This window comes from Etheostoma spectabile, chromosome 7 (assembly GCF_008692095.1).
Source record: "Etheostoma spectabile isolate EspeVRDwgs_2016 chromosome 7, UIUC_Espe_1.0, whole genome shotgun sequence".
Taxonomy (NCBI): Eukaryota; Metazoa; Chordata; class Actinopteri; order Perciformes; family Percidae; genus Etheostoma; species Etheostoma spectabile.
The window spans coordinates 19,601,407-19,628,971 of NC_045739.1; the positions used below are offsets into that span (position 1 = coordinate 19,601,407).

Below are 27,565 nucleotides of genomic sequence, written 5' to 3' on the forward strand. Positions count from 1 at the left end.
TGCGCGTGTGCGTGTGCGTGTGTGTTTACATGCAGGCCTGGTGTATGATTCTCAGATGCTGAAGCACCAGTGTACATGTGGAGACAACAGCAGTCACCCAGAGCATGCTGGGAGGATACAGAGCATCTGGTCCAGACTACAGGAGAGAGGCCTGAGGGGACAGTGTGAGGTGAAGACACGGGACACAATTTCATCCGGTTCTAACTTACACAAATGACATTTGATTGTAAAATAATAATTTTCTGTCTGAAAATAGAGGTTGAGTTTACAGATACATGAGATTATGTTAGCGCACAATCTGGCTTCCTGTCTGTTTAACATTATTATTAATGAAATGTTATCCATGTGCATAAGATGCTTTATGTAATGTGATGTTTTTGGTACAGACTATTCGTGGTCGTAAAGCCACTCTGGAGGAGCTGCAGTCGGTCCACACCGAGCGCCATGTGCTGCTCTACGGCACCAACCCGCTCAACAGACTCAAACTGGATAACCGCAAACTTGCCGGTATGCAACACCTCAGACTGCTAGATTAGTAAATTCTAAAAATTATTAATTCTGAATCAGATTTGAAGTTTCAAAACACTTTTAAGTGATTCATGGTAAACATTAAAAGACCTTTCTTTGCAGAGTGAATATGATCAGAAACATCAACACCAGTGTTCTAGATGTCCACTTCTTCTCAATAGCAGAACTAAAGCTATATGATAAACCTTTGTTTTACAATTCTGACAAAACAGCGTTCATATTTCTGTCCTTGAACTAGGTTAAATAAGTTAAAAAGAAATTGCAAACATGTGATGGTCGTAATCAGGGCACCATGAATATTCTTAATTTGATGGATTATGCCAGGTCAGTTCATGGCTTCTCTTCTCATTCGCCATCTTGGCATAAAAGAATTACATGGAAGATAAAAAGAATCTAAAATGTCATTGAATGCATGTATACATTTACAGTAATTGTTTATGTTTCTGTTTCCTCAGGAATCCTTTCTCAAAGGATGTTTGTGATGTTACCGTGTGGTGGTGTAGGGGTAAGAGAACGCACGCACACACACGCACACACACACACACACACACACACACACACACACACACACACACACACACACACACACACACACAAACAACTCTTTTTTGATCATACTGTAGTTCTCCAAATGCTCTTAATGAAAGCTTTATAATACTGCATCAATGAAAGATGATATTGTTTCAAAGAAAAGCAACACAGAAAAGCAAGAGAAAATTACAAGAAAAGCAGGATATTAAAGAAGAAAAGAGAGTTGGTTTAGCTCAGTTTGCCTGACAGTCCGTGTCGGACCATGACAAGTCAGAGCTTATGAGAAAAACATGTCCATGACCGGAGATAAAAGAAATGCCTCAGTTTTCATTGTCCAAGCCAGATGAATAGTTATGCCAGTTTGTGAACAAACGGAGAAGAGAACAAATCACAATGGAAAGGAAAATTACCCATACTATAGATCTGGACATTTTAACTGATTAGTCAAAGCTGTATGTTTGGTTGTCCATGTCCTAGAGAAAGGCTTCAGTTTTCTTTTATTATCCCAGTGGGATATTAACATAGTCAGGCTTCATACAACAGATATTATAATTATGTCCATGTTATTTCTCTTTTATTTGTGTATTTGTCATTCGGTGGCCTGTATCATTTGTCCCTTGATATGCAGGTTGATAATGACACCATTTGGAATGAGTCACACACTTCAACTGCATCACGCATGGCAGCGGGCAGCGTTGTTGAGCTGGCCTTCAGAGTGGCCAAAGGAGAGCTAAAGGTGAGAAACTAAACCCAGCAGAAAGACCCAGGAGTCATTCTGTCACCTCCAGATTAGACGTTTTAGGAGAACTAGTTGGATCAATGGTTATTGTGGATACATTCAGTTGCCTCATCCCCAAGTTTTCATTTCATTCCTGTGGCAGTTTCTATTTTGAGTCACCTGCCTTAATTTAAGCACATCTGCTTAAGGCATGGGAGTTAGGAGAATTCAAACTTGGTTTACATATTAATTGTTCCAAAAAACATTACATTCAAAATGTACCACTTTCTTATGACTCTAGAGAATGTAAGCACAAAACATTTCATAATCAATACTACCAAAAGAATTGTCCCCTTGACAATGATGGATGATAAAGTGGAGGCATGGGTTGCGATACAGACAGTTAAAGTATAGTCATATTGGTATTATTTATGACTGGTGATGCTAAACCTGTGTTAACTAATTTTTCATCATCACCCATTCACACAGAGTCACTGCTTTTCAGGCACTGGGTCATAGGCCAGGAACCACTTTGGGAACTCAAAGTTATTGCGATGTAATTCTGGAATTTGTACCGCTGGCGGTGTTCTGTTGTTTGATTAACTTAGACATGCATCCAGTAAAAGAAGCGTGCCTCACCCTGGCTTAAGGATCTACCAACCCACTTCAAAGATAAATGGCTTTCAGGAAAGAGTTTTCCTGTCTCATCATGGTCTAAACGTTCTTCCTTTTCCTCCTCACAATGATTATAGCCTGGCATGAACATGAAACCGTTAGTGTTTTTTTGTTTAAATTATAATTAGTCAAACGTAGAAATTAGCTTGATAGGCGAAAAGTATTTATAGCTGGCAGCTTCAATACATATAGTTTTACCCTTAAAAAACAAGGCAGGTAGGCATTTAGGAGTTTAGGCTGCAATGGTGAGGGCCGCCGGGGGTTGCCGAAGAAAACCACTGCAGCCGGCAGCGAAAGTTGAGACAGATTCAACTTCACGGAACTCTCACACCGACTCAAAACAGACTGACAAGTCTAATCGCCGGTTACATGATTGGCCATCGCAGCGTGATTTGGGGTTGTGTTTCTCCAAAAGTCAAATCTGTCACAACATTTCGCCACAGGCCCGCTGCTGATTTTTTTTAAGCCTCAGTCTTCACTGAGCAGTGATAGTACACGACCATTACACCACCCTACAACCACAGTACAACCACTCCATTTCAGAAAACTTGTTTTTGAGCTATACATATGGTAGGGAATGTATACCATATAAACTAACTTACATGAGGGTTAGCGTGGCGTTTTAGCCCAAACCTAACCATAACTTGTCACGACAAAACCAAATGACACTTACTAAAGGAAGTCTTATGGCATAAACGTTTATGACTTGTTTGTAATGTTAATGACACGTTCATGACTGTGTCATGTCACTCTTATGTAGATACCTTCAAGTAAAGTGTAACCCAAAAAAATATAACAAAAAAACATGTATCATGTGTCTAGAAGATTTATACTGGATTTAAAGTCAAAATAAGTCCTATGCTCTTAATTAGCAATTATTTTTAGTTATATCATTAAAGAATGTGATCGTAAAGCTTACAACCTTACACGAACCATGAAACCTTGGCTAGTTTTTATCTTTGTGTTAGAGATCTGTTTTTTTTATTTGTAATTGTGCCTTGTAAGGATACGGTGTATACATCTGTGTGCCAAGACTGTTATATTCATGTACATTATACAAGCTTGTAACTTTGAAAAACTGTAGTTTCTTAACAATGCACTTAAAGTTCTTCAGTGAAACACTAATTAATAGCGTTGTCTTCTTCTTCTGCACAGAACGGCTTTGCTGTGGTCAGACCGCCAGGGCATCACGCAGACCCCTCCAATCCAATGTAAGTGTGTGTGTGTGTGTGTGTGTGTGTTGGTGTCACATTGTCAGCCTGTCCTGTTCTTGCTGCACTGTCAGCAGCTTGAAGTGAGAGAGCAAACTCAAAGGGACTAAACAAGGAAGATGAAATCTTTTTTTGTGTGTACGTTGTTATTTTTTACGATGCTTGGACTTGTCCTCGTCTATTCATTTATCCTGAACACAGTCCTGTACAGCTACTGTACTGTTTGCCATTTTACATTTATGACATATACAGTAAGCGGATACTCTCATGAAGAACGTGTTGGTGACAACATAAAAAACAAACAAGTTTTTATTTCATTTTTTTGAACCGTACAGACACTCCACACTGCCAAAGCAGTCAGAGACAGAGAGCCTTTCCAACAATCCCATGATTGTACATCACTCATGCTACAATTAAGCAGAATAAGTAGGAGCTAATACAGAGTTTCAGCATGTCCTCTTCTCAGTTAAAGTCTTTATTTTCTTCAGAACTTCCTCTAAACGTCTGTATGTGTCTATCAGGGGTTTCTGTTACTTCAACTCTGTGGCCATAGCCGCCAAGCAGCTCCAACACAAGCTCAGCGTCAGCAAGATCCTCATCGTTGACTGGGTAAGACGGCTCGTTAACTCCGGCCTCATGCTGGTGTTTTCACTATTGTTGTTTTATGTTGATGAAAACTCTTGTATTCCCACAATACTCATATGTACTGCAATACCCACTAGGGACTGTATCTCCTCTGCTATTGCTATGTATAATATTAATACGTCTTCCCTCATCCTGTTGCTAGGATGTTCACCATGGTAACGGCACCCAGGAAGTGTTCTACAGCGACCCCAGCGTTCTCTACATCTCACTGCATCGCTATGACGATGGAAACTTCTTCCCGGGCAGTGGGTCGCCAGCTGAGGTGGGTGACGTCCAGTCCACATTGTTGTTCATTGTATATACTGTACATATTATTATTATAAGGATATTACAGCCTGACGTGTGACCAATAAACTGAGCAGAGTTTTCCACTGAATGACGACACTGCATGAATGAAATGCAACACGTGTGTTTTTTGGGGTTTAGGTTGGTTCAGGAGCAGGCAAGGGCTTCAATGTGAATGTTGCATGGACAGGAGGACTGGACCCACCCATGGGAGATGCTGAGTACATCGCTGCATTCAGGTAGAACCAACTACTGCTCTATTTAAACATTGCAATACAAGCATACTAGGTAAGGAAAAATAACATTGAGCGTTCACTTTAATTTGTCATATATTTGTGTGTTGTGGTGCTCCCATCTTAAACAGAATTATAGAGACACTTTCTACAGAATATTGTACAGTACTGGTACTCATCTTCAGCAAGAAAATGAAAAAGAATTTTAAACTTCTTTTGGTAAATATCATCTGAGTTTCTGAAGTTAGTGCACGACATTGGAAAAACAAACAGAGAAGAAACAGAACAGAAAGTCTTGATTGGCTGAATCATGTTATTTTTTCATTTTATTATATGTGGTATCCTGTAAAATAATGTATAATGTTCCTGCAGCTCTTTTCATAAAGGATGGAGCAGAAAACAATATTCAAAGTGTGGGGAATCTGAGCTAAAAGAGATATGTATTCTGTTTCAGCGTGCTTTAAAAGTTAGCCCAATACTTTTTGAAAGCCCACAGTGTCTTGGGTGTGAAATCCAGAAGATTAGACAACGGACAAAAAAGTCCCTACTGTCCCAATAGTTTGGCACCTGTGTTCCAGTTTTTAATGATCAATGATAAGGATATTCAGTGGAGCTTTAATGAGAACATTTCTTCAATTTTCTTTCCACTGAGACACAACAACAAACACATTTAAGTTGATCAGAGGCTCAGCTTCACATTGCTTCTGACGTACTTCTTGTGTAATAATAACCTTTCTTATTTGGAGAGTATGTGTCTGGCGCTCCCTGTTTCCAATAACTTCAGACGCTTTACAGTAAATGGTCTCCAGGTCTTGTGTTTGACAGACTGGGGATCGTTAACTTCCTGCTTGTGGGTTGGATAATTATCATCAGGGGGTGTGCGGCACCAATAAAGTTTCAGTAGTGTGGGCTTTTTCGTTGTCTGGTGCATCCAACCCCAGGAAAACTGTGGCAACCGCATGGTTACTGGAAAAGACATAAGAGGGATGAAGGGGATGGGGGGGGGGGGGGGGGGGGGGGGGGGGGGGGGGGGGGGGCTGTCATTACTGTCAACCTTTAGTAATACACAAGATCACTTAACACCAATGCAAACATAATGCTGCTCATTTGAGGAGTTTTAGACAGCAAAAGGAAGAGAACCTGATGTTAAAGGAGAATGCTCTTCCTTCTTAGGTGTTTTTGAGCAAAACACTGATTTCCCTGCCGGCTCCAGGGCAGCCTCTTTGTAGCATGACCCTGACCTTTGACCTTTCTGTGGAGCAGAGCAACAGATTTTTCTATGAGAACAATTCAGAGCAGGGGGGTTGTGCACCCAGTGTTTCTGAGGGGGAACAGTTCACCTCCATGGCAGTAGCATGTCCAATATTGCCAACACTTAAAATGTACTTGCTAGCTAAGCACGGGTGGTTAGATTAGATCACATTTACCCACAGGTTAGTCAAAGCATTTAGTATACAAGAGAAAATGTCTAATATTAATGATATTTATTTTTAGTTGGTGGAGGTACATCATGTGTATACATTATTCCTATTGTCAGTGGTTATGTCAGTTGGACAGAGAAAACCAAAGTTTTTACAACGGGATACTGGATACTTTTGACATTGTCTTTGTTGTGCCCCCTTTAAAGTCTGAAGAAAAGCATTTGATGCAGTTTTGAGTTGTATAACATTTGATGTTTGCAGATCCATCTGCTCATAATTAAGATTCAAATCTGTCCCTCCCTGTTTGTTCTTTAACATCAGAACTGAACAGGACAAGTTGAGAGCATGGTGAACTAGGTAATGCTGGCTCCAGTGTTTTGTTTTCATGGTGAGAGACCTCCCTAAAGTTTTGGACGTTGTGGGGTTTCTGTATTCTCTAGAGGATTCAGTGAGGTTTGTAGGTTGTTTGATTTTTTTTTTTGCGCCAATTTAAAACAGAAAATGTTTTAATGTGGTTGTTTTTTAAGTATTTGATGACAAAATTGAGTTAGACCAGTCTCCAAAGTAATCAGATCTAGGGAAAGTTGAGCGGGCCTTGCCGCTTTAAGTTCAATGAATGACAGAACTGATTCAAAGTATCCTTTTTATTACACAATATTTTGGCCTGGTGTTCAGATCTGGACCTAATAGAAGTTCTAAGCAATTCTCCGTTTGTTTCGATCGGCACGGAGCCCCCAGGTGGTGAGAGTTCACCACACCAAAACGTTGCAGATAGTTGTCTGCTCTAGAGTCTGTTGCTCACTTACAGAAAATAATACTCCCAATAAGATGTGCTGTGAGAGTTGCAATCACAGATTCCAGGTGAAATGTGAGCTGAATGCCATAGAAAGTCAAATATTTCAACCAATGCAGTAAAAACAGAATCTGTGCCATTTTATATGGACGAGAGAGAAAGAACTAGACATGAGTCAGTACTTCTGGGTCACGTTCTGCCTTTTAGTAACTAGTATAGAGTGAAACATATGACAGGAAATGTGGGAAGAAAGAGAGGGGATGACTTAAAACAAAGGTGAACTTGAAAGGAGAACATTCAGATTGTCAAAATCTTGGCCACCGGCCATCAGAACGCCAGATAATAGTACAGTCCAACTGTTTTCCTCAATATCACATATAATGTCTTAATAAGCTTCACAGTTAAGAAGAGATCTGTCTACTAATTATCAATTATAGAGAAGTGGTTTAGAATAAGTAAATAACTGCACTGCATGTCCATTAAGCTGTTTTGAAGGGAAATCTCTTGTTGTTGTTATAACTAATAATTATTATGCTTAGCCTCCCAGTTCACATAATCTCTTTTTAGACTCTAACGGGGAGGCACTTTGCCTTAACAACTAAAAAAGAGCATTTTTCTTTCATGCAGTCGACATCTAAAAGGGCCCCAGCTGCCATCCACCACTTTCGCACCATGCACTTCTTTGTAATTAAAAAAAGTTTGCAAATGTTTAATGGTCTGTCGGGGGGAACATGAAATGAAGTGCATAAGCCATTTAATGCAATGCATTTTATGGGTTAAAGTTTTTGAGTGCTTTAACTTCAGAGGGGGAGCGTTGTTGCATTTTCACCTTATTCTTCACTCTCACCCCCCCCCCTTCTTTTCCATCACCCCAACCCTCACCACCACCTCCACTCTCACACACACACACACACACACACACACACACACACAGAAAAAAGACGTTCTCCTCCCTTGATTGATCTTTAATAAGCGTCCCCTCCTCTCCTCCGCCCTCCATCTTTCCATTAGTTTGTCTGTAGTTACTCTCTCTGGGGGGAGCGTGGCAGCTTTAATGGGTCTACAGGGGAGGTGGGGTTGGGTTTTGCGGTTAGGTGTGTGTATGTGTGGGGATGAGTGAAGAGTGTGTGCACGCTCTGCTTCATATCCAAGTGATTGTGATGGAGTTTATGTCCGCTTTATGGATTGAAATGATTCAATGAATCAAAAAACTTAATACACCACCAAAAGGTGACACAGGAAGATTTTTTTTTCTGCATTTGCTTGCATCTGTATGTGTGCGAACATTCATGCGTTGTGTATGTGCCCATGCTGGAATGTGTTTGTGTGTTTTATCTCTGTGTGTCCTCATTTGTGTCTATGAGCTCATGTTGTCCATCTGCATGCAGTCATGATGGCAGAATGTGTTTGGATGTGTGTGTGTGTGTGTGTGTGTGTGTGTGTGTGTGTGTGTGTGTGTGTGTGTGTGTGTGTGTGTGTGTGTGTGTGTGTGTGTGTGTGTGTGTGTGTGTGTGTGTGTGGGGTGTATGAACGGGAGAGAGGCCTCTAAAGTCCCCAGGCAGAATAATGAAGGTAAATGGATCCCAGATGGGCTGTTTTTCCTCTTTTCTCTGTGTTGTCAATGACGTGAGGAGAGGGACAAGCCTTTAATGGGAAACAGACTCACACACTCCGGCTTTGAACTCCGCCGACAGCATCGTGCCGCAAAGTTCAGACTCCGCCTCCGCCTCGGGACAGCACTTTTCTCTTCCTAACATCAAGAGCATTAAGGAAATCTTTTATGTGTTTGTCCAAGTCCACAAACAATACCGAGCAGCTCCAGCGTACAAGATGACAAAACAATACAACTTTGTCAAGCAGACTTGTCTTACTCAAGGCTGTGCAGCTTGTCCAACACAGAAACAATACTCCTTTTGTAAGCTCTGTTTGAGCCGCGGAGTCTTGGGTCAGCCAAACCTTGGTTTCACTTGTCATGTTAATTAGTTGTTGTGTTTAGATTTGATCATGGATACTAGTCATCTCCAGGAGACTTCCCAGTTTGGAAATGGCCAGTGTGATTTGAAAGCAGCTACATTTCGCTGAAGGTTAAGGACAGTCTTCACGAGCTTACTGATGAAATATATCCAAGCATCAGCAACTTATTAACCTATGCATCCATTGACATGTGGGCTACAGCTGGTTGTACAGTATCATGGATCGTGTGTTAGAGTTTGCTTCCGTTAGCTCCAGATTTGACTCTTTCAATGTGTGCACTTTCACTTTCCTCTTGTTATTTTCTCTCCTATTTAACACAAGTGTGTTTTGCGATGCCAACAATGATTGCACTTTGCTGGTTTAACACCTCCTGAGTGATTAAATGTCAAAAACAACTCATCTCAGTGGTGATGTCAACACAGCAACGTTAACAGCTCTTTTTTTCAGTGTTGACAGCAGTGAGAGTTGCTTTTTGACAGTTGCTCCAAGTTGACAAGTGTTGACTGCCAAGTTTGAGCTTTTAAACGGTTTTCTGAACTACGTGGTAAACCTCTTATAAGTTATGATCGAGACATTTGAAGGAACTCTCCCTTCCTGTGACTACATAACCATACTCTGTGGTATTCTACTGTTGCTGTTTATGTGCCTCCAAAGAAAAAGCCCAGTTTCCTCTTCTTCTATTCCTTGAGTTTAACTATATAGTTATGCTCAAATGTGCGCCAATCAGGCGAAAAAAAAGTACAATTCATGTGTCATTTCAATTCTCAGTTTTTGTTTGTCTATGCAGTAGCGTGTTTCTGACCTCTTTAATGGGTTATTAAAACAATGGATGCATGATACAACCAGGAGGTTACACAAGCCTGCAGTAGAACAGACATTACGTGGCAAAACACAGCAGACTTTTCATTAGCATGCAAAACAATTACACACTGGCGTTACCCTTTCAAAGTGTGTTGTAGTAAAGACTTGTATTAACCTCTTTTGGCAATCAGTAGGAACTGCAACAACGTGGACATCTCTTCTCAATCCCTTGAAGTTACAGTGCGTGTTTGTGTCCACACAGGTCTGTGGTGATGCCCATCGCCCAGGAGTTCTCTCCGGACGTCGTTCTGGTGTCGGCTGGGTTTGACGCTGCAGAGGGCAACCCCGCTCCTCTGGGAGGTTACAAAGTCTCCGCCAGATGTAAGCCCGGTTCCCCACCACACACTACACAGCCTGTCATTATTTGTATTAATTTTGTCAACAGTGACAACACACAAACAAAACAGAACATGTCACCACCACACAGTACAATAGTTCAGGGCTGCCAGTTTACAAAGTCAACATTAAGCGACAATATCTAACATCTCATGAGTGAGGTAGAATAGTGTATAGGTAAAAAGTATATATACACAGCTCTTACTCATACATTTAGACATGTCAAGGTCTCTATGGCAATGGAGTGATTTGGTGCTGAGCCAAAAAAGGGCCCCAAATTCTCAAGAAGACTTTGTTCTTCATATTAACCGTATGCAGGCGCAGCCTTTCCATCTGGATAGTAGACACCATTTCCTTAAAACATGGTGGGTGGGTAGATTTCCAAGACAGGAGACTGAGCTCCTTGACAATCAGCATTGCTAAATGCTGAGCGGCTTCTTAATTACGTGACAACACAACAAATTGCAAATAGCTCCTGTCAAACTTCTACCTGCGAGCTCGCTGCATCACAAATGTAACCATGATCATACAGTAGTAATTAGTAGTTGGTAAGTTGCTGTGGGAAGATCCACAAGGTAAAAATATCCAGTTGTTTTCATAGACTATCGGAAATTATTGCAAACCACTTTTGGTAAGTCTTACAGTACGGTTGCAGCTTACGGTACCTCCCAAGTTTTCTTCTGATTGGCTTTTGCATGCTTTATACTAGTTACATTACATGTCATTTAACTGCAGCTTTTATCCAAAGTAATTTCAAAGTGCTTTCAACCCTGAAGGTGCAAACTCCAGACAGTAGTAGTAAGTGCAAGTACATTGGCTTTAAATAAACAATACAGAGCCATATGAAAGTGCGCCTTCATATCTTTTTTTATGTTTATCCAAGGTGTAGTCGGAAGAGATGTGTTTTTAGCCTTCGGCAGAAAATGCTTTGAATTCCGCCGACAGCATCGTGCCGCAAAGTTCAGACTCCCCCTCCGCCTCGGGACAGCACTGCTCTCTTCCTAACATCAAGAGCGTTAAGAAAATCTTTTATGTGTTTGTCCAAGTCCACAAACAATACCGAGCAGCTACAGCGTACAAGATCGGCGGAAAATGCGTAGGCTTTCGGCCATCCTGATGTCAACAGGGAGCTCATACCACCATTTAGGAGCCAGGACAGCAGACAGTCGGGATTTTGTTGAGTTGTCCCTCGCTTTGAGGGGGCAGCAAGCAAGTTAGCTGATAAAGTGGGTGGGTTGGGGAATAGGGTTTGATCATGTATGCTGGGGCTGACCAGTTTGTGGCCCTTTATGCAAGTACTAATGTCTTGAAGCGGATACTCTATGTTAACATTTCTGTGTGTGTTTTGTTTGTGTTTTGTTGACCACAGGTTTTAGCTTCCTGACCTCCCAGCTGATGTCTCTGGCAGGGGGGCGTCTGGTTTTGTCTCTTGAGGGAGGTCATGACCTCACAGCTATCTGTGACGCATCTGAAGCCTGTGTCAGTGCACTCCTGGACATACAGGTAAGGCATGCTGGGCAATGGAGTTTTTATTATAGGTCTCAACTTTAGGATTATCTGTTTAACCAGCAGATGAGGGAATACTTTATATGCAGTGATTAAATGCTTTTTGAATTTGAAAATGTGGACTATCAGAGGGTTTTGGAAAGTTAGCATATATAATTTATATATTTATATCTATATATTTAAAGAGTTACCTATTGTAGATATAGATGTGCATTTTAAATGTGCAACTTCAACATTTGTGTATGACCTCAAGAAGTATCTGTATTTTATTGACAGGAACTTAACTATTTTAGTATTTTTTGTTGTTTTGCTTTAGGTATAAAGTTGTTTTTGCAATATTCTACAATATAATGCTGAGCACTTTTTACCATATCTATTCAGTTACTTATTAACCAACCGTGTATCTACTGAAAGCTTTCAGAATAAAGGTGATTTGAATGTCTTCATGGCTTTTTCCACTGTCCTGTAGGACCCACTGCCAGAAGAAGTCCTGCTCCAGAAGCCCAACGCTAACGCAGTTCGCTCCCTGCAGACCGTCATACAGATACAAAGTGAGCAGGACTAACATTATATTCAATTATTCTATTTTTGTCTGTTTACCTCTACCTAATCCTGTGAAAGTCCCATGAGAAATGTGAGAGTGTTCATGTTCATTTTCTGCCCTCTTCTGAGTATTGTAATTGCAGTGTGGCCTCCGGGATATGATACTAAAATCAGAACAGGATCCACATCTGTGAGCTGTTTGCGTGATAACACCAGTAACCTGTATTTACGTATGTTGCAGGTCAGTACTGGCAGAGTGTGAAGGCTTACAGCGGATCAGTGGGTCTGTCCTACCTGGCAGCTCAGAGAAGAGACTGTGAGGAAACAGATGCTGTCAATGCTTTGGCTTCGCTCTCTGTGGGAGTCCTTTCCAACAAGAGGTACAGCACACACAAACACGCGCGTACACACACACACACACACACACCTACGCAAGAACACACAAACACGCGTGGTAATGCAATCAAGACGAGACAAAAAAATCACACATTATGTTGGCACCCCCAGATTTCCACTCACTTCTATTTTTCACCCTTTTCTCCAGCCTTTCTGACGAGCCAATGGAGCATGACAGTGAGTCCATGTAGAACGATCCGACCAATCACCTCTCAGAACTTACTGTCAGGATTCGGGCCCGCACCTGTAGCCTCGGATCCCTTGCGCTGTCACACGACCATAACGGGGGTTTGTAATGCCACTGAGCACCACCCTGCCTTATCCACACACATGCACGTCCACCAACACACAATGCTGGACCACCTGCAGTATGAGCACCTCAACACTGGTAACCACCTCAACTGAAGCCAGCAGCACTACCTGCAGCTGCGAAACCTTCTGAAACCTCACCAAAGACCAATACAACATGATTTAAAAAATATATAGACTTTTAATGTATCCACTGACATTGGATTTTGTGTGTGTTCAGAGGTCCAATGCTACAGCTCTGTGACCAAAACCCTTATAGGAACTGACAGAATTCAGATGCCAGCTCTGAATCCTCTTGAAGCACTATGTACCAGCAGCCTTAACTTTGCCTTAACGTAAGGACCAATAGGATTTAGAAGGAGGAGACTTTGGATCATAAGTTCTTTTCTCGTCTGCCACTTTGCAAAATGACCATATGACATCAGGTGAAAGTATATTTACATACACCTGATGGCTACAAACAAATATCCAGAAGAAGAAGAAGAAGTGGCCACATCATAAAGAAAGAATATGGAGAATAGGACATGGAGATTGTCTGTTTTAATGATGTCATTAAGTGCAGTTCAACCACTAACCGAAGACCACAAAGTACTTGAGGGAAAGAGAGAAAATGACGATACAAAATGGACAACTGTGGGGTTTTTTATAACAAAGAAAAGCCAAATGCCCTTGTTGTTTTATTGCACTGTTCATTCCATAATGTGAACCATAAGAAATTCCGAAGCTCTGGGATAAAAAAACAACAACAACAACAACTCCTCTCTGTAGGTTATTTAATAGTTTTGGATAGAATTGTGTTTGCTCTATTTTCCCCACTCTTCATCTGAGATGTCTTATGAAGTCTCTGACTCACTATAAGGACACGTGTTGGCCGAAATACTGTAGACTTTTTTTCTTATGAAGGTAACCTGAAAAGTAGGAAAGATTTTATGAACAGGATTTTTTTCCCCACTGCTGTTCAGTGTCTTAGATGCACACACATACACATAAACATACCTTCACACACACACACACACACACGCGCACACACACACACGTACAAAGCAATGATGAACTGTCGATGTACCACTAGTATTGAAAACTGTATATTGTTGTTTATGTTTGAGACTAACGGAGCGTTCATTCCACCGTGGCACCACTGAGGACCATTGTATTGTGTTATGGTAGCAATAATGTTAATGCACTTAATGGACATCACACAAAGAAAACAGCTTTTAAACAGCCTGCACTTGGCAACGGGACTGTATGGAAGCAGCACATGGGACCCAGTGACTCGACTTTTAAAAGACAACGTTTGAACCTGTGGATTTAGGTGAACATCATATATGCAGACTTCCGTATACTGTTTTATTTTGATGGTGAGCCTTGGTTTTAATGTTTTCTTCATTATCTTAAAAAATGTTTTGGAGTTCCAGGTGGTTTCTTATTAAGGAAACTAACACTTTTTTGTTTGTTTGTAATTGAACTTTTTCTATATGAGACTCTTCTCTGTAACTGTGCTTAGTAGCAGCTCTTTTTGTTGTGTTACAATCAACCTTAGACAATGCCATGCCAAACATGTCGGTCCTCCATCTACGCTGGTGTTTTAAGTGAAGTGAAGTGAAGTGAAGTGAAGAGGTTCATTTGAAGAAGTTTCTGACTGCCCTGCCATTTGGGGCATATAAGGGCTCTGCATTCCAAAAGTAAAAATAACAAGATCATGTTTCCTAGTTTGGAGGTTTTTTGTTGAAATCCATTTTTTCATGCACACTAGGTATGAGCAGTTTAGGCTTTTGATGAGCAATACTAATGATTTTTTAAATTAGAGCTGAAGATAGCCGAGACAAAAAAATTGTTGACAGAATTAAAGAGCACAGTTTTCTGTTATTTCCATCATCTAAAACTGCATCTAGACACCAATGAAACCGAGACTAATGGAATTCATGTTTGACTACTTACATGTCTTTGTCTATTGTTACATCCATGATTGAATTTAAAGCAATGCAAACAGGTTTTCAATTCAAATATTAGATAAAAAAGAGCCTTGATGTGGTCTTTGTGTGTAAATGTAGCTTTTGAAAAGAAAATATCCAGAGCAAGTCAATGTGACTGGTCGAAGGAAGTATTGTGAGTTAAGTTTCCAGGTAGGAAACTGTATGAGTGTTCAGCTTGCCTTAGTCAGACCCTGGGCATCGTCTGCCCTACAGAAGGCCCTTAGAGCTTTTGTATTAAGCCAAACAGCAGAGATAAAAGTTAAGATTTTGCCTTTGCAGAAGTCCCGCTGCTGTTGCACTACTGCTCCAACCCAGTAGGAATTATTAAGAAAATGTTGCATAGAGGATTGTTATTCTGTAATGGGTGTAACTGAAAAAGTGTGTCATTCTTTTAATATTGTTTATAGTATTCTGAACAGTAAGTTACAATAACGCTTGTCTCTCTTATCAAGCATGCCCAGCAGGTGCATGTGGTGTCTATGAAGTAAATGTTGTATAATGTGTATGTGACATGATGATGTATCGGTGTGAGTGTGAAAGAGTGTTTGCGATTGCATGTGCATTAGTACATATATAAACTTCTTCTACATATGTGTTTTGTACATGCATTTGCAAGTATTAGTATGTATGTGTGTGTGTGTCCGTCAAATACTGTAAATGACCACCTGTATTATATTTCCACTGGCTGTTTCTTTATTTTGTCTTATGTAGAGGCCAGTATTGCCTCACATCTTAATTCCCTTTATTAATGATGCCATTTGTACCTTCTTCTTAAAGAAAGATATCACTGTAAATAGAAACCTCCAAGACCAAAATACACATGTCACACATGTGCCTTGATGCATTCAGTAGGATGTGTATTGGTAACTCTTAACTAACTGGACTTACAATAACTCTGTATATCTATAACATGACATTGAAATCTTTGTTTCATGCTATTCTGCATTATTTACCTTTTTATGTGTTACTTTTTCCTACCATGTGTATGTATAGAAAGATGATCTATTTTGTACTGTTATTTTTGTCTTTTCCTCTTAATTAAAAAAAAAGGATTCACAGTATAAGCCCATTTCTGTTCAAACATCCTCCATATATATTGAATATAGCAAAAACCATCTTCAATACCTTGATTAAAAGTAGCCCCCGGTCAGCTGAGTTAGGGGAAATAAAACTAAAAAAAATAATGCTTGAAAAGCAAACAGATATAGATGCTTTACCTTAACCATCATTAATGGCAATTGAACCAATATGATGTGCTCTGTTGTTATTGCACAGTGTTTTGTTTTTTAAAACCGTAACACCAACAACTCTGTAGCCAAAAGAAAACATCTTGTTCATACATATTAAATGTTTGTGTGAACGCTAGGCATGACAAGCTATGATTTAAGGGACTCCTTTTCATATAATTTACATTGACTTACTTTCTGACTACCTATTTGGTTAGATTTCTGTTTAAATCAGTCAATCTATCTTGAGATGACGTAAATGTTTGGATGTCATAAACATATATAACCCAACCATTCCACCGGACAATAATGGGGCATTGATCCCAGCTGTGAAATATCCCAAGTGATCGCTGTCATCGACTCGTCATGCTTCCTGAGCAGTCAGCTGCTTAAAGACCTGGATCCACAGAACTAGCGAAGCTTCTCAGGTCTGTGAACTGAAACCTTTTCATATTTTATCGATGAACAGACGTCACATAACTGCTCTACTGGCAAAGAGGCTGAAAGAAAACTTGCACTGGAACAATTGTGTGCGTAGCATATCATATAATCTCTACCATAGCAGTTCAGGACAGAGCATTATTAATCAGCCTTCCCTATAAAATAGCAGTAATACTAAACTTGATTCAAAACATGGCATGGTTATGTTTTTTAAAGGCCATGGACACCCACACAGGTGTTTTCAGTTATCCTGGCTGATTGGAACTCCTTCCAGGAACATGTGGGTGTGTAGAGACTGATTGATTGACATCTTCCTGAGCCTCCCTTTCGCTTTGTTGCACCTTTTGAGGGCAGGGCAAAGGACAGCCCAAACGTTGTTATTGGTAGATGACATTTTTGGGGTAATAAGTTCCCATCAAAACTCCGGCCCACCTTCAACCTGAGCGGAGGTCTTATAGGCCAGAACAACTGAAATCATCTGTGTGGGTTTTCAGAGGCTTTAATAAATTGTCATGGCCCACCCACACAGGTGTTTGACATCTCTTTTATTCTCCTGGTACCTTTAGTGGCCCCTGTTAATTCAGAGCAATCTACACCTTTTATGTTTTTAATTTCTACATCCCGGTGTCATGTAATTTCAATCGCAACTCCACCCAAATTCAACCTGAGCAGCGGTCCAATCAGTGAACAAGTGAAAACACCCCTGTGTGACCAGAGCCTTCAACTAACTGCACCAGTGTTTTTGATTTTTTACTGAAAATACTGTACATTATGTGGCAAACCATGTTTCAACGCATTGCTGTAGTGTTTTAGATGAAGAACAGAGCACCAGTTAAAAAATAATGTAAAGTTACATCCAAGCACTAAATGTTATAGTAATGGTATGTCATATTTTTGGGGGGCATTTTAGGCCCCCAAAAATTAATAGGAAATATTGATAGGAAATCTTAGGCATGAAAGGGGAGATAAGAACGGGAATGGCATGCAGCATAGGGCTGAAGGTTGGAATTGAACCCACGGCTGCCTCTGCGAGGACTGAGCCTCTGTATATGTTTAAACCATATTTATGTTAACATCAAAAAAGCATCTTTGAGACTCTATCTTAGACTGGTACTAATTTGTCTGTGACAATCTCACATTGTTAATTAAAGAAAATATCAACCGACAAGCAGCTTGAAGAGATTGTTGTGCCCATGGTCTAACATAATAAGTAATAATAATATAATGTGATAGTCAGTTGATAGATTGCAAGGAGCATTTCTTTTTTTATCATTTCACATGATGAAAGATGGTTCATACCAACGAACTGATCAATGTTTCCGGTGGTTACCACTGTGAGAAAGCTTTAATGATCTAACTCTTGCTGCAGTGTCCGCTTACACAAAAGTAAACATGCAGGCCACTGTAGAGTAAATGAAAAAAGATCACGTTACAAACTTAGAATTTGGTCCCAAACAAGCTATAAATATTCCCAGAGCCCTTAATTGCACATTAACGTGTTCTTTTTGGAGGAATTAACTGTTCCTGACTGACCAGGCAAAGGCACACAGACCTCATTAAAAAAAAAAAAAAAAAGAGACTGGGGGAAGGAGGAAGGGAGGGAAAATAAGAGAGGCAGTTTAACAAGAGAGACAGGAGACAAAGAGGGTGTGGTGCCAGCATAAATCTTTGCACCGTTCATCATCCACTTTTACCAAAACAACAAGAATCTCATGAATAGTTTGAAGTTTTATTTTTCAGACAAATAATGATTAATGTGCTGTATGCATCACTACATCTAACTCTCCAGGGATTTTCTCTGCTTGTGATATGTATAATCAGTCATACTGTATCAGTGTCACTCCTTATTTGTAAAGTACCACACTGTATATACTTCAAGTAAATGCTCCTCAAAAACAAAGCCTTGCTCTGCTTAAGTTTCCTAAGAATAATACCTCTGGGAAAAACAAAACAACTAAACACAAAATACTGGTCCAACTTGACTTGCATCGTCAATTTCTGTATTTTTCTGTATTTTCAATAAATCAGAAGACTCGTTGGTTTACTTGGTGCAGCAATGTCCTCTTTCCCCATGTCGGTCTGCATCCCGATCATTATGTCTTTTAATATTCTTAAACAGTCATTTTCTCCTAAAGTGAGGTAACTCAAAAGTTCCATTCACATCAAAGTCCATATGATTAGTGTAGCAGTAATGCTGGCGCGGAGCAGAGATGTACAGGGAAGCTCACAGTCACTTTATTCAGCAGCTGGAAAGACAAAAAGGCAGACATGTTACTGCGGTAACAGCTGATCAGTTTGTCAAGATCACACGTCTAACATATTCATCATTAGATGTTGGACATTTGAATATAAATATTCCAAATAATTGTTCCCAAATAACAAGGGCATCATGGGGCACTGACTGACCATCAATTAGATCTAATTTCATATTTCCAAGGTGCCACGAGAAGATTTTAAAATAAAAAAAGAACACTTTTTTCAGATAAATTTCACCAACGGACAAATGACAGAAACAAATGTCACCTTTTTTCACAACAAGCTAGAATCAATATACCAAATCAGAATGCAACATAGTTTAATAATAATATGCAATAATTACATGTGATGCATGGGCACAAAGACGAGGTTAAGTAATGATATTTATGGCAGGTTAGTCAACACTTTGAGTCATTGTTGTTGCCAAATTTTCCATTTTTCACTTTAAAAACAACAAAAAAAGAACTTCTGACATTGTCTCAGTAATGAGACGAATGTTGTATGAATTGAATCTGCACTCAAAAAATCATCTCCTCGATTCCTAAGGCACACTCATTTCTTGTACAAAAGCACAGGGGCAGCTTTTCTCTTTTGGCCCAAAACGGAATTTTTTTAAATGTCAAGAGTCTTCTAACATGTCAGCGTAGGTTAGTCCTCTGAGACCACACTGTGCTGACTGTGGGGCTCCGTGAGAAGTCTACGATGGGGCTGGAAACAGTAGCTACCTCCCTGGGACATTCTAATGATAGGTTGCTTGGCTTCATGCACATTGGCAATGAAGGAAGAAGTTTTTCATGGATAAGCATCAAATTCAAACATATCAACCCCCATCTCTTCGGAGTTGTTTATAGAAAAAGCTAAAGCAGGTATATTTGCAGTGTATTTCATGCGAGACAAAAACAATTGGTAAATAATACAAAACTGACTTTTTGTTGCTTTACTGCATGTGTATAATTTGGCAATTGTGTTGACTTTTAAAGAAAATGGTTCTTTTTCAAACCCAAGATGTGGGGGAGGTGTGTGTGGTTTTGTGCATGCGTGCGTGCGCATGGATCAACTAGGCATGTGTGCACATTGGTGTGTGTGTGTGTGTATAAATCTGCTCTCACCTCCTCCATCACTTCCAGTGGTTTATGGGAGCGCAGCAGGGAGCCACATCAGCCTCCCCTTTGATGGTGACACACATGATTCATGGCGTTTCGAGACCATTTGTTTTCATTATGCCTCCTCGTCAGCTCGCTGTAGCTGCATCACAGTTTCGTGCAACGCAGGCAAATTTGGGCCAGAATGAGAGGAAAGAATTTCAAGAGGAGAGGTTTTTTTTTTTGGCACTAGAAGAAACAAAGGGGCTTGGTTTGGGTATAAAGAGGAGAAACTGAAGTCAGGACGACGGCTAGGTTTTCCACTGTTGCTTGGGTTCAGAGGTGGTCAGAGATTCATGACATGTCAGAGTCTTGGAAAAGTAGGAGTTGAAAGGGTACGGAAAAATCAAAGGACCAATCTCTCTTGAAACCATCAAATTTAGTTTTTTCAGTTCTGACTTTCCTCAAATCTCTCTTTCGCAATCTCTAGTTGTTGCACTTTGTATATTACACAAACCAGCAGAAACAAAGTTTAAATGTGTCTCAAGTATCAATACCTATGACGACAACAGTAAAGATTATGATGATAAAGATGGCAGTTATGGCAATAAAACCAAGGGTGATGATAAGGATGAAACCAGAGGTCAAGCTTCAGAACCCGAGAAAGCCGAGGGCTCAGATGACAGGACAGGTCGTCCTCAACCATCCGGTCGTTGAATGATTGAAATGTTGTCTGGATGGCTTTATCTGTCACCTGTCCTCCGTTGTGATCTTACTGGTACAAACATCATAAAAAAATTCCTTTAAAACGCCAGGAATCATACACTGAGTCCCTTTTGTGATACGTTTCTTGAATGCCAGCATTGGCACACTTTAGCAGTAAAAGTTGCTTTTGGCAAGCAAAAGAATATAGTTAAAAGAATGCATCTGATATTTAGCTTGACGTCAATGAAAATGGGGAAAGTGGCTTAAAAATCAGCTTGGTCCAAAGGCTCGTACTAAAGTGTCAGTCTTTTTTTATTATCATTGAGGCAAACAGATGATCTGAGGTGTTGAATAGTCCAATGGTAGGCACAATTCTGACCTCAGCCCTCTGTGTCAAATAAGAATATTTCCCTGTCATTAGGGCAACAGTCAAAAGACAAGCCTTGCTTTCAGGCAGGGCTAGTGACCAGCAGACATGGTCGACCAGGCCCCCTCCATCCTCCAGACAGAGAAGGCATAGCTCAGTCTCTCGTGGGCCAGGTAGTTACACCCAGCCAGCTTAGTGTCCATCTCGTCATTCTGCAGAACCTGGTAGAGAAAGTCAATGTAGCGCGATGCCAATTTAAGGGTCTGGATCTTGCTCAGTTTGTCAGAGGGGAGCGTTGGGATAATCTTACGCAACGAGGCAAAGGCGTCGTTCAGAGATTGTGTCCGCTGGCGCTCCCGGATGTTGGCGATCACCCGCTGGCCGTGTGGATCCTCAAGGGCCGAGAGATCTCCAGGACTAGCGCCGGGGCCAGGAGAAAGGGATGGGCCCGAGGAAGGGGGCCGATGTTGAGGACTCTTCTTAAATCTTTTGGCTTCAGTCAGCGTGTAAATCTGAATGTCCTCCGCTGGCTTCACCTTGCCGTCATGTGCTGCTGTGGTGGGAGTTACTGTTGTAACGTGATCCTCCGTTTGTGAGCCCGTCTGCCGTTTGCGCCTGGTGACCCCCGGTGTAGCTACAACAACAGGACAGGCGTTAGAAGGTGGCCTCCCCGTGTTCTCCTCGCTGGAAACCCCCTCATCCTCAGGGTGGTCATCATTAGACTGCTCCTCCTCTCTCATGCTTGGCCACGTTTTTCTTCTGTCTTCTCTCTATCCTTCACTCCTCCGAATATCTCCAGTGCCTCTCTCTTTCCTTTAATATATCTCTCTCCACTCTTCTGCAAGCACAAAGTTTTCCTCTATTCTGTCCGTCTTCAGGAGCTCCCTCTGTTACGTTGGGTGTTTCTCCGGCCTTCTGCTGTGTTGTTCTTTTCCAACAATTATCAGCTTTACACTTTGTCACATCCGAACATGCCAAGCCAAAATGAGTGAGTAATCATCAGCCCTCAGCTTTGGATTGCCACAGTGCTTCTTCATCCACACATGTGGAAACCTGCCAATGATCTCGTCCCAGTTTCTGTGAGTGTTCACATCGGCAGACCGGACTGGTCTCATGTCCCGCTCCTGTAGCTGCATGTGAGACAACAGCAACCTGAATCTGACTTTTTAAAGGGAGGGAACCATGAAACCTTCAGCTACCCACCCATCTGAGTCACTGATTGGTCCGGAGGACTTTTTTTGGACAGCTGAGCTTAAGACAACAGGAAGAATGCATCTTAAACGATTGGTTCGATCAAAAGGACGAGGCGGAGACAAAGGTGCATCATGGAGCCAATCAAATCAAACCGTTGTGACGTTTGGTTCTTGTCATAGAAGTTGCCCAAGTTTATAGGTTCCAGATTTCCTCCAAAGCAAGTCGCTACCATCCCCCCTCTTGCTGCCTGGCTCTCTGTCCCCACTGCCTCCACTCTCCACAACTTAGCACTATCATCGGTTTCTTTCAATGTGGTTCAGAGAAAAGAAGAAAAATAACTGCAAAGGAAGCTCCAAAAATGTTTATGATTGAAAGTCAAACGCTATTACTGTCTGCTTTATGAATAGTGAAATGTGATAATACTTTACCACAAAACATTCCAGGCAGATGGAGTAATGGTTATAAAAGAGGATTCAAAATTACTGTATGGCATGGCAGTTCATGAAATGGTCACTTTATTTGATGTATTGATTTGTGCAGTACAAGTCACGTTAATGTTGTTATTTTCGTGTGTTGATTACAAATTTTGAAGTATTGTATTTCAATGGGAAACGTTTGAAAATCGTGACATAAACAAGAAAATCGTGACATGCACACAAATCAATAAATCAAAATAACGTGACCATTTCACAAACTGGCATGAGACCGGGTTGAAATACAATAGTACATCTTTTTACCATAACATAACTATGGCCTCCAATCAGACATCATCATTATAACCAAAACAAAACTCGTTCTTTGACTGTACAACATAACATCTATTTATTAAATGATTAGGAAATTAGCCAAAATATTAAACCTTTAATTAACAGTGTGTTCTTTTTATATGTTAAAACAACAGAGACAGTATGTTTACTTTCAATGCCAGTAACTTGGCTGTTGTTTCTCAGCATAAACCCAGACCTGGCATTCAGTCAGCACTGCAGCACTGAGGTCTAATCACAGAATCACGGAAATAAGTAGTTCTGTGCATCAGATGGAGGCCTGTGGGACAATTTGTAACTTTCACGCTTGTTCTACGTACATTTAGTCCAAGCCTCAGTCCAGGTCCAACAAACATGGACTTTACTTTCTCAAACTTCTGGGTGAGTCCCAGCATGGCCCACACAGCCACAACCCCACAAAAGAAGAGTCTATTGTTTGTGTTTTGCTTTTGAGTGACATCATTCTTAACAATGATGGAAAAACTTGAGTGGAAATGGTTTCATACAGGCACAGAATTGAAAAGTCTCTTCTCTGAGTCAACTCAAAGATGGCTCAAGTCCACAACAAGAAGAGAAAACTCCATTGTCTGACCACAGATGATACCATTTCTCTTGCTCACACACCACAGCTCACCATGACTGTGGAGGTTTTTGTTGACACAACAATATTTGCACTAGTATATGTTGTAAGATATACAGCCTCATCTCCCCCATGAGCCCCATTTGAGGCTCCCGTAGTCTGAATCAACGGAAGTACATTTCCAGAACAAAGCCTGACATCGAGCTTTGCCCCTCACCTTCCTCTCTCTGTGTGTTGCCGTACTCCAAATCCTTTTGATACAGGAAACAACAACAAAATTTGAGCTAGCAAGCCACACGCAAAAAGAAACAATAGAAATCTTCTAAACTAAAAACTATACAACCATATATCATGTTCATACATATCATGACATGTTCCGGCAGGAATGTGATCCAAATTGAGGAGAAAATAACAACATTAGAAGCCAAGAATACAGGTCTCTCTGGCGTTAGCATGCAGCTAACGTTACGTTTGCATGTAGCAGTAGATTGACTGTAATGGAGGATATAGCAACACTTTTTTACAGTGAACAGACACATACAAAGGCTTCTACTTCAAAAACTGCACAATAAAGCATGTTCCAGCAGAAACGCAATCTAAAATTTGGGGAGACATTACAGCATCTGTTAGCATGTAGCGACATGTAGCAGTGTTATATTATATATTTTTAAAGCTTTAAATATATATAATTAAAAATGTAGCGTTTTATATTAACGAAAGTCTGTTACATTCAAGCCATTGCCAAATGAGTTGATATAAAGGTAAAGACTAACAGCTTAGGGGGGTGCGAGATGACGGAAGGCTGGTACTAGGAGAAAGAAACTATGCACTATAGCTTTACAAATAATAATAAGGAAAAGCATAACAGGTCGTCTTTAAAGAGTGGGGCCAAAATGTCACTAAATCACCTTTTTAAAAGTATCAATGCTTAGATATTGTAAAATCAGTGAAAAAAACAATGACTAACAATGACTGATAGGCTATAACTAATCCAGTCATATTGCACTGTCTTGGCTCTCCCTAGAGCTCACCATGTGTGATTGTGATTCGCTGATCCTACAGGTTGCTCTTTATCGCATCCTTTGGTCATGCAGATATCAGCTGCTCCCAGGAATTTTCTGTCTTATTGGTCTTGACACCGTGGCGGAGTGGTTAACAGTGCAGGATGTATGTAACATCTGTTGTACCAGTCAATGGCAGGTCAGGGCAGTGAAAATAGTGTGTAACATAGCAAAGTGTTGAAAACATTTGATTTCAATGCATTTAAAATCAAAGCCAACCTTTTGAGGATGCAATCTGCCGCTGGAAAGATAAGGTTATTTCTCTACCTCTCCAAGTTTGGCATAGACCTTGGGTTGGCATGATGAAGTATTGAGAATAAACGGGGTTACTTCTACACAGGGTTATTGTCATCTTGTGCTAGATATTAGAAATGCAGTCCTCCTGAGTGACCAAGGTATTGGTCTTAACTTCAACTGGTGCCTGGAGTTGTGTCAAAAAACAAAGCAATGCACTAGCAAAAGCCAGGAGTATGACTGCTAGCAAATGTAAAAATGGATGTAAAGGACGCAGGGTTAAGTATTTTAACAAATTTGGCTTAGCAGGTGTTTTATGAGGAGGTGAATGCATTTTACACGTTTGATAAGCCGCAAGGATACATGCGTTTTGGTAAGAAACGCTGAATATAAACATAACTTTGAAGGGTCATAGGCCGTGTGTGAGTTACAATTTCTCAAAACTTTATATTACAAAACTTGCAGTTACACGATGAAATTAATATTAATATGATATTAATATTTACAAAGTCTGGTGTCATATGACTAGAAATATTTACACCAGAAAGCCTGAGTAAAGTAACAATCCTGCTCTCATGCTATGTTTCAGTAAATTTGTGTGACTGCTGCCAGACTCATTGATTTCTTTTCATCTTCTTCGCTTTAACCATCATCAGAACGTGCATCCTCGCTGTGGGCGATGGGACACCTGTGATGGATCACAACTATTTACGTATCACAGCTCCCTCGAAACTGTTCCTTGCTCGCCAAAAATAAATACCTCCGAGCTAAAGGAGTGAGTGATGGAAAATGGATATCAGGTCTTGATATAAACACATATATTGGGGCAGGGGAGAGGGGAGGGCCAGGCCACGCTCACAATGCTTCGTCTTGTCTGGGAAGGGCCCCCCGGAGGCTGACTGCGTTTAGAAAAAGGGGAAAGAACGCCGGACCCTGTCTGTTTGAACTGTATGCTCAAATGAGGACTTAGCATAAATATTTCCACCAAGAGAAATGAGAGAATGTTATCACATGTGGAGTTTATATATACACACACACACATGGCACACACACATGCTTAACAAATTCATGGGTTTACAATGTGGCATGCATTTACACAGACCCACAAAAAAAAGAGGATCCACGTATAAACATGTTGGTTAAAGGATGTTAGGTAGGCTACAAAACCTGGTAAATTGGGTTGTGTAATTTTATAAGACATTTATTTTCCATGACAGCTATGATTGTCCTGCATTTGATCAATTTTGGTGGATCAGCAATCTATCCACATTTCACCATGTTAGTGTTTGTTCCACACAAATACAAATTTCCCTTGTAGGACAAAGAATAAACTGAACTGAATTGCCATAGACATTTTCCTTTAATGTCTAATGCTGTTTTACTTTTTTCCGAGCAATAATTTCTCACACTTACTATTACATAGCATACCAAAAAAAATGTGGTCTAAACAATGTCGGCAATGGTTCTAAATGTTCATCATCATTATTGCCCAAATCTTCAGCTCCATGGAGTGTTTTAGCTCCAGCAAAAAGCGCTGATAAACCAGCTGCCGGCTCAGCACCAAACAGCAGAAAGTAATAGTTTGACATGGTTTTCCCAAAGGAAAATTGAAAAAAAACTAATATCTTGAGTTTATCACTTAAAGTCCCACTTTAAGTGATTGACTCACGTGACTCACGTTTTAAAGTATTAATGTATGTTAAAAGACAAGAAGTTTCTAATTTAACATGATTTTCCAACATAAAAAAATCAGTGTAAATCAGTGAATGAATATTTTTTTACCAGAATCATAAATGCAAAATTATGTGTTTCACTTTTTGAATTTAATCCATTTGGTCCGATAACATTTGGAAAGTCCAGAAGAAAGACATTTAAATTCTTCAATCCCAATACAAGTTATGGAAGCACTAAAACGGGAGGTAGCCGACTCTTGAGTCTCTAGTGCACCTGGTCTAGGGGCCCCATAGTGCTCATCCAGGTAATTTATATGCGGCTATTAGGGTTGGGCGATGTCCTCTAAATTGGCAGTTGACAATGTTTACAGTAAAACATTGCAATGGATGATGATATCTTTGTCGGGTGGTAGCATCACTTTCACATAAAAAAAAAATGTATTCTACAATGGGCTAACAATTAATATAGAAACGATCAGACATACATTTAAATGCCCTCTTTAAACAGACAATATTGCATTGCTATGCTGCCGCCTGCTAATAGGGGCCGTACATTAAAACTTAACTACGGTGCTCTAAAGTCCAGACTCAACCAGATCTCAGTACAGTGGAACGTTTGCCTTTAAAAAAGCAGCAGTAATAACCTAATATACCATAATTTTTTTAGATTAAACTACATTCTCAGTTCTATTTGTACTTAATAACACATTCAATAAACAGAAACATAACTCTTGCAGCGCACATGGACAGATGCGCAATATTATCTCCCACATAAAATAGCACCCTCGTGAATTAGCCTCCTGTTGCTAACATAGGCTACATTCATGAATGCTACATAATGTTGTCCTCACATCAAACTTACTTATTGATGCAGGCACACAATGCCCTGTCGACAAACTTAGTCTAACAAGGGCAGAAAGAAAAGTGTGATAGCGTTCCACATTAACGCCTTTTCTCTCTCGCTCAAGAGCGCTGTAACGTTACTAGCAGGAAGAGCAAGCTACAATTGACAGGGAGAGAGAGAGAGAGAGAGAGAGAGAGAGA

The 27,565-nt window shown here is 40.4% G+C and overlaps 2 protein-coding genes across 7 annotated transcripts in view; one reads left to right on the forward strand and one right to left on the reverse strand.

The window, feature by feature from the left end:
• The window catches only part of hdac7a (histone deacetylase 7a), a 66,222-nt gene extending 51,200 nt beyond the window's left edge, over positions 1-15,022 (forward strand). For all 5 annotated transcript variants that reach the window (XM_032520615.1, XM_032520613.1, XM_032520614.1 and 2 more), the window contains 13 exons: positions 36-169; positions 387-507; positions 984-1,033; positions 1,688-1,795; positions 3,608-3,663; positions 4,185-4,272; positions 4,451-4,570; positions 4,735-4,832; positions 10,078-10,196; positions 11,581-11,714; positions 12,187-12,268; positions 12,502-12,640; positions 12,805-15,022. In XM_032520615.1, the coding sequence (XP_032376506.1) occupies positions 36-169; positions 387-507; positions 984-1,033; positions 1,688-1,795; positions 3,608-3,663; positions 4,185-4,272; positions 4,451-4,570; positions 4,735-4,832; positions 10,078-10,196; positions 11,581-11,714; positions 12,187-12,268; positions 12,502-12,640; positions 12,805-12,847 (1,292 nt within the window). In that variant the 3' untranslated portion in view covers positions 12,848-15,022. The remainder of the gene's footprint in view (positions 1-35; positions 170-386; positions 508-983; positions 1,034-1,687; positions 1,796-3,607; positions 3,664-4,184; positions 4,273-4,450; positions 4,571-4,734; positions 4,833-10,077; positions 10,197-11,580; positions 11,715-12,186; positions 12,269-12,501; positions 12,641-12,804) is intronic.
• A 3,298-nt stretch (positions 15,023-18,320) lies between these two features.
• Positions 18,321-27,565, reverse strand: part of LOC116692374 (twist-related protein 2) — a 14,213-nt gene continuing 4,968 nt past the window's right edge. Inside the window, exons 2-3 of one of the 2 annotated variants that reach the window (XR_004332691.1) lie at positions 19,971-20,640; positions 18,321-18,851 (exon numbers count right to left, since the gene is read on the reverse strand). Coding sequence is in view for 1 of the 2 variants with exons in the window: in XM_032520620.1 (XP_032376511.1) it covers positions 21,108-21,755 (648 nt within the window). In the remaining variant the exon portion in view is untranslated. Of the gene's footprint in view, positions 18,852-19,970; positions 22,179-27,565 lie in introns of those variants that run through there. The other variant, XM_032520620.1, reaches the window with a different exon arrangement.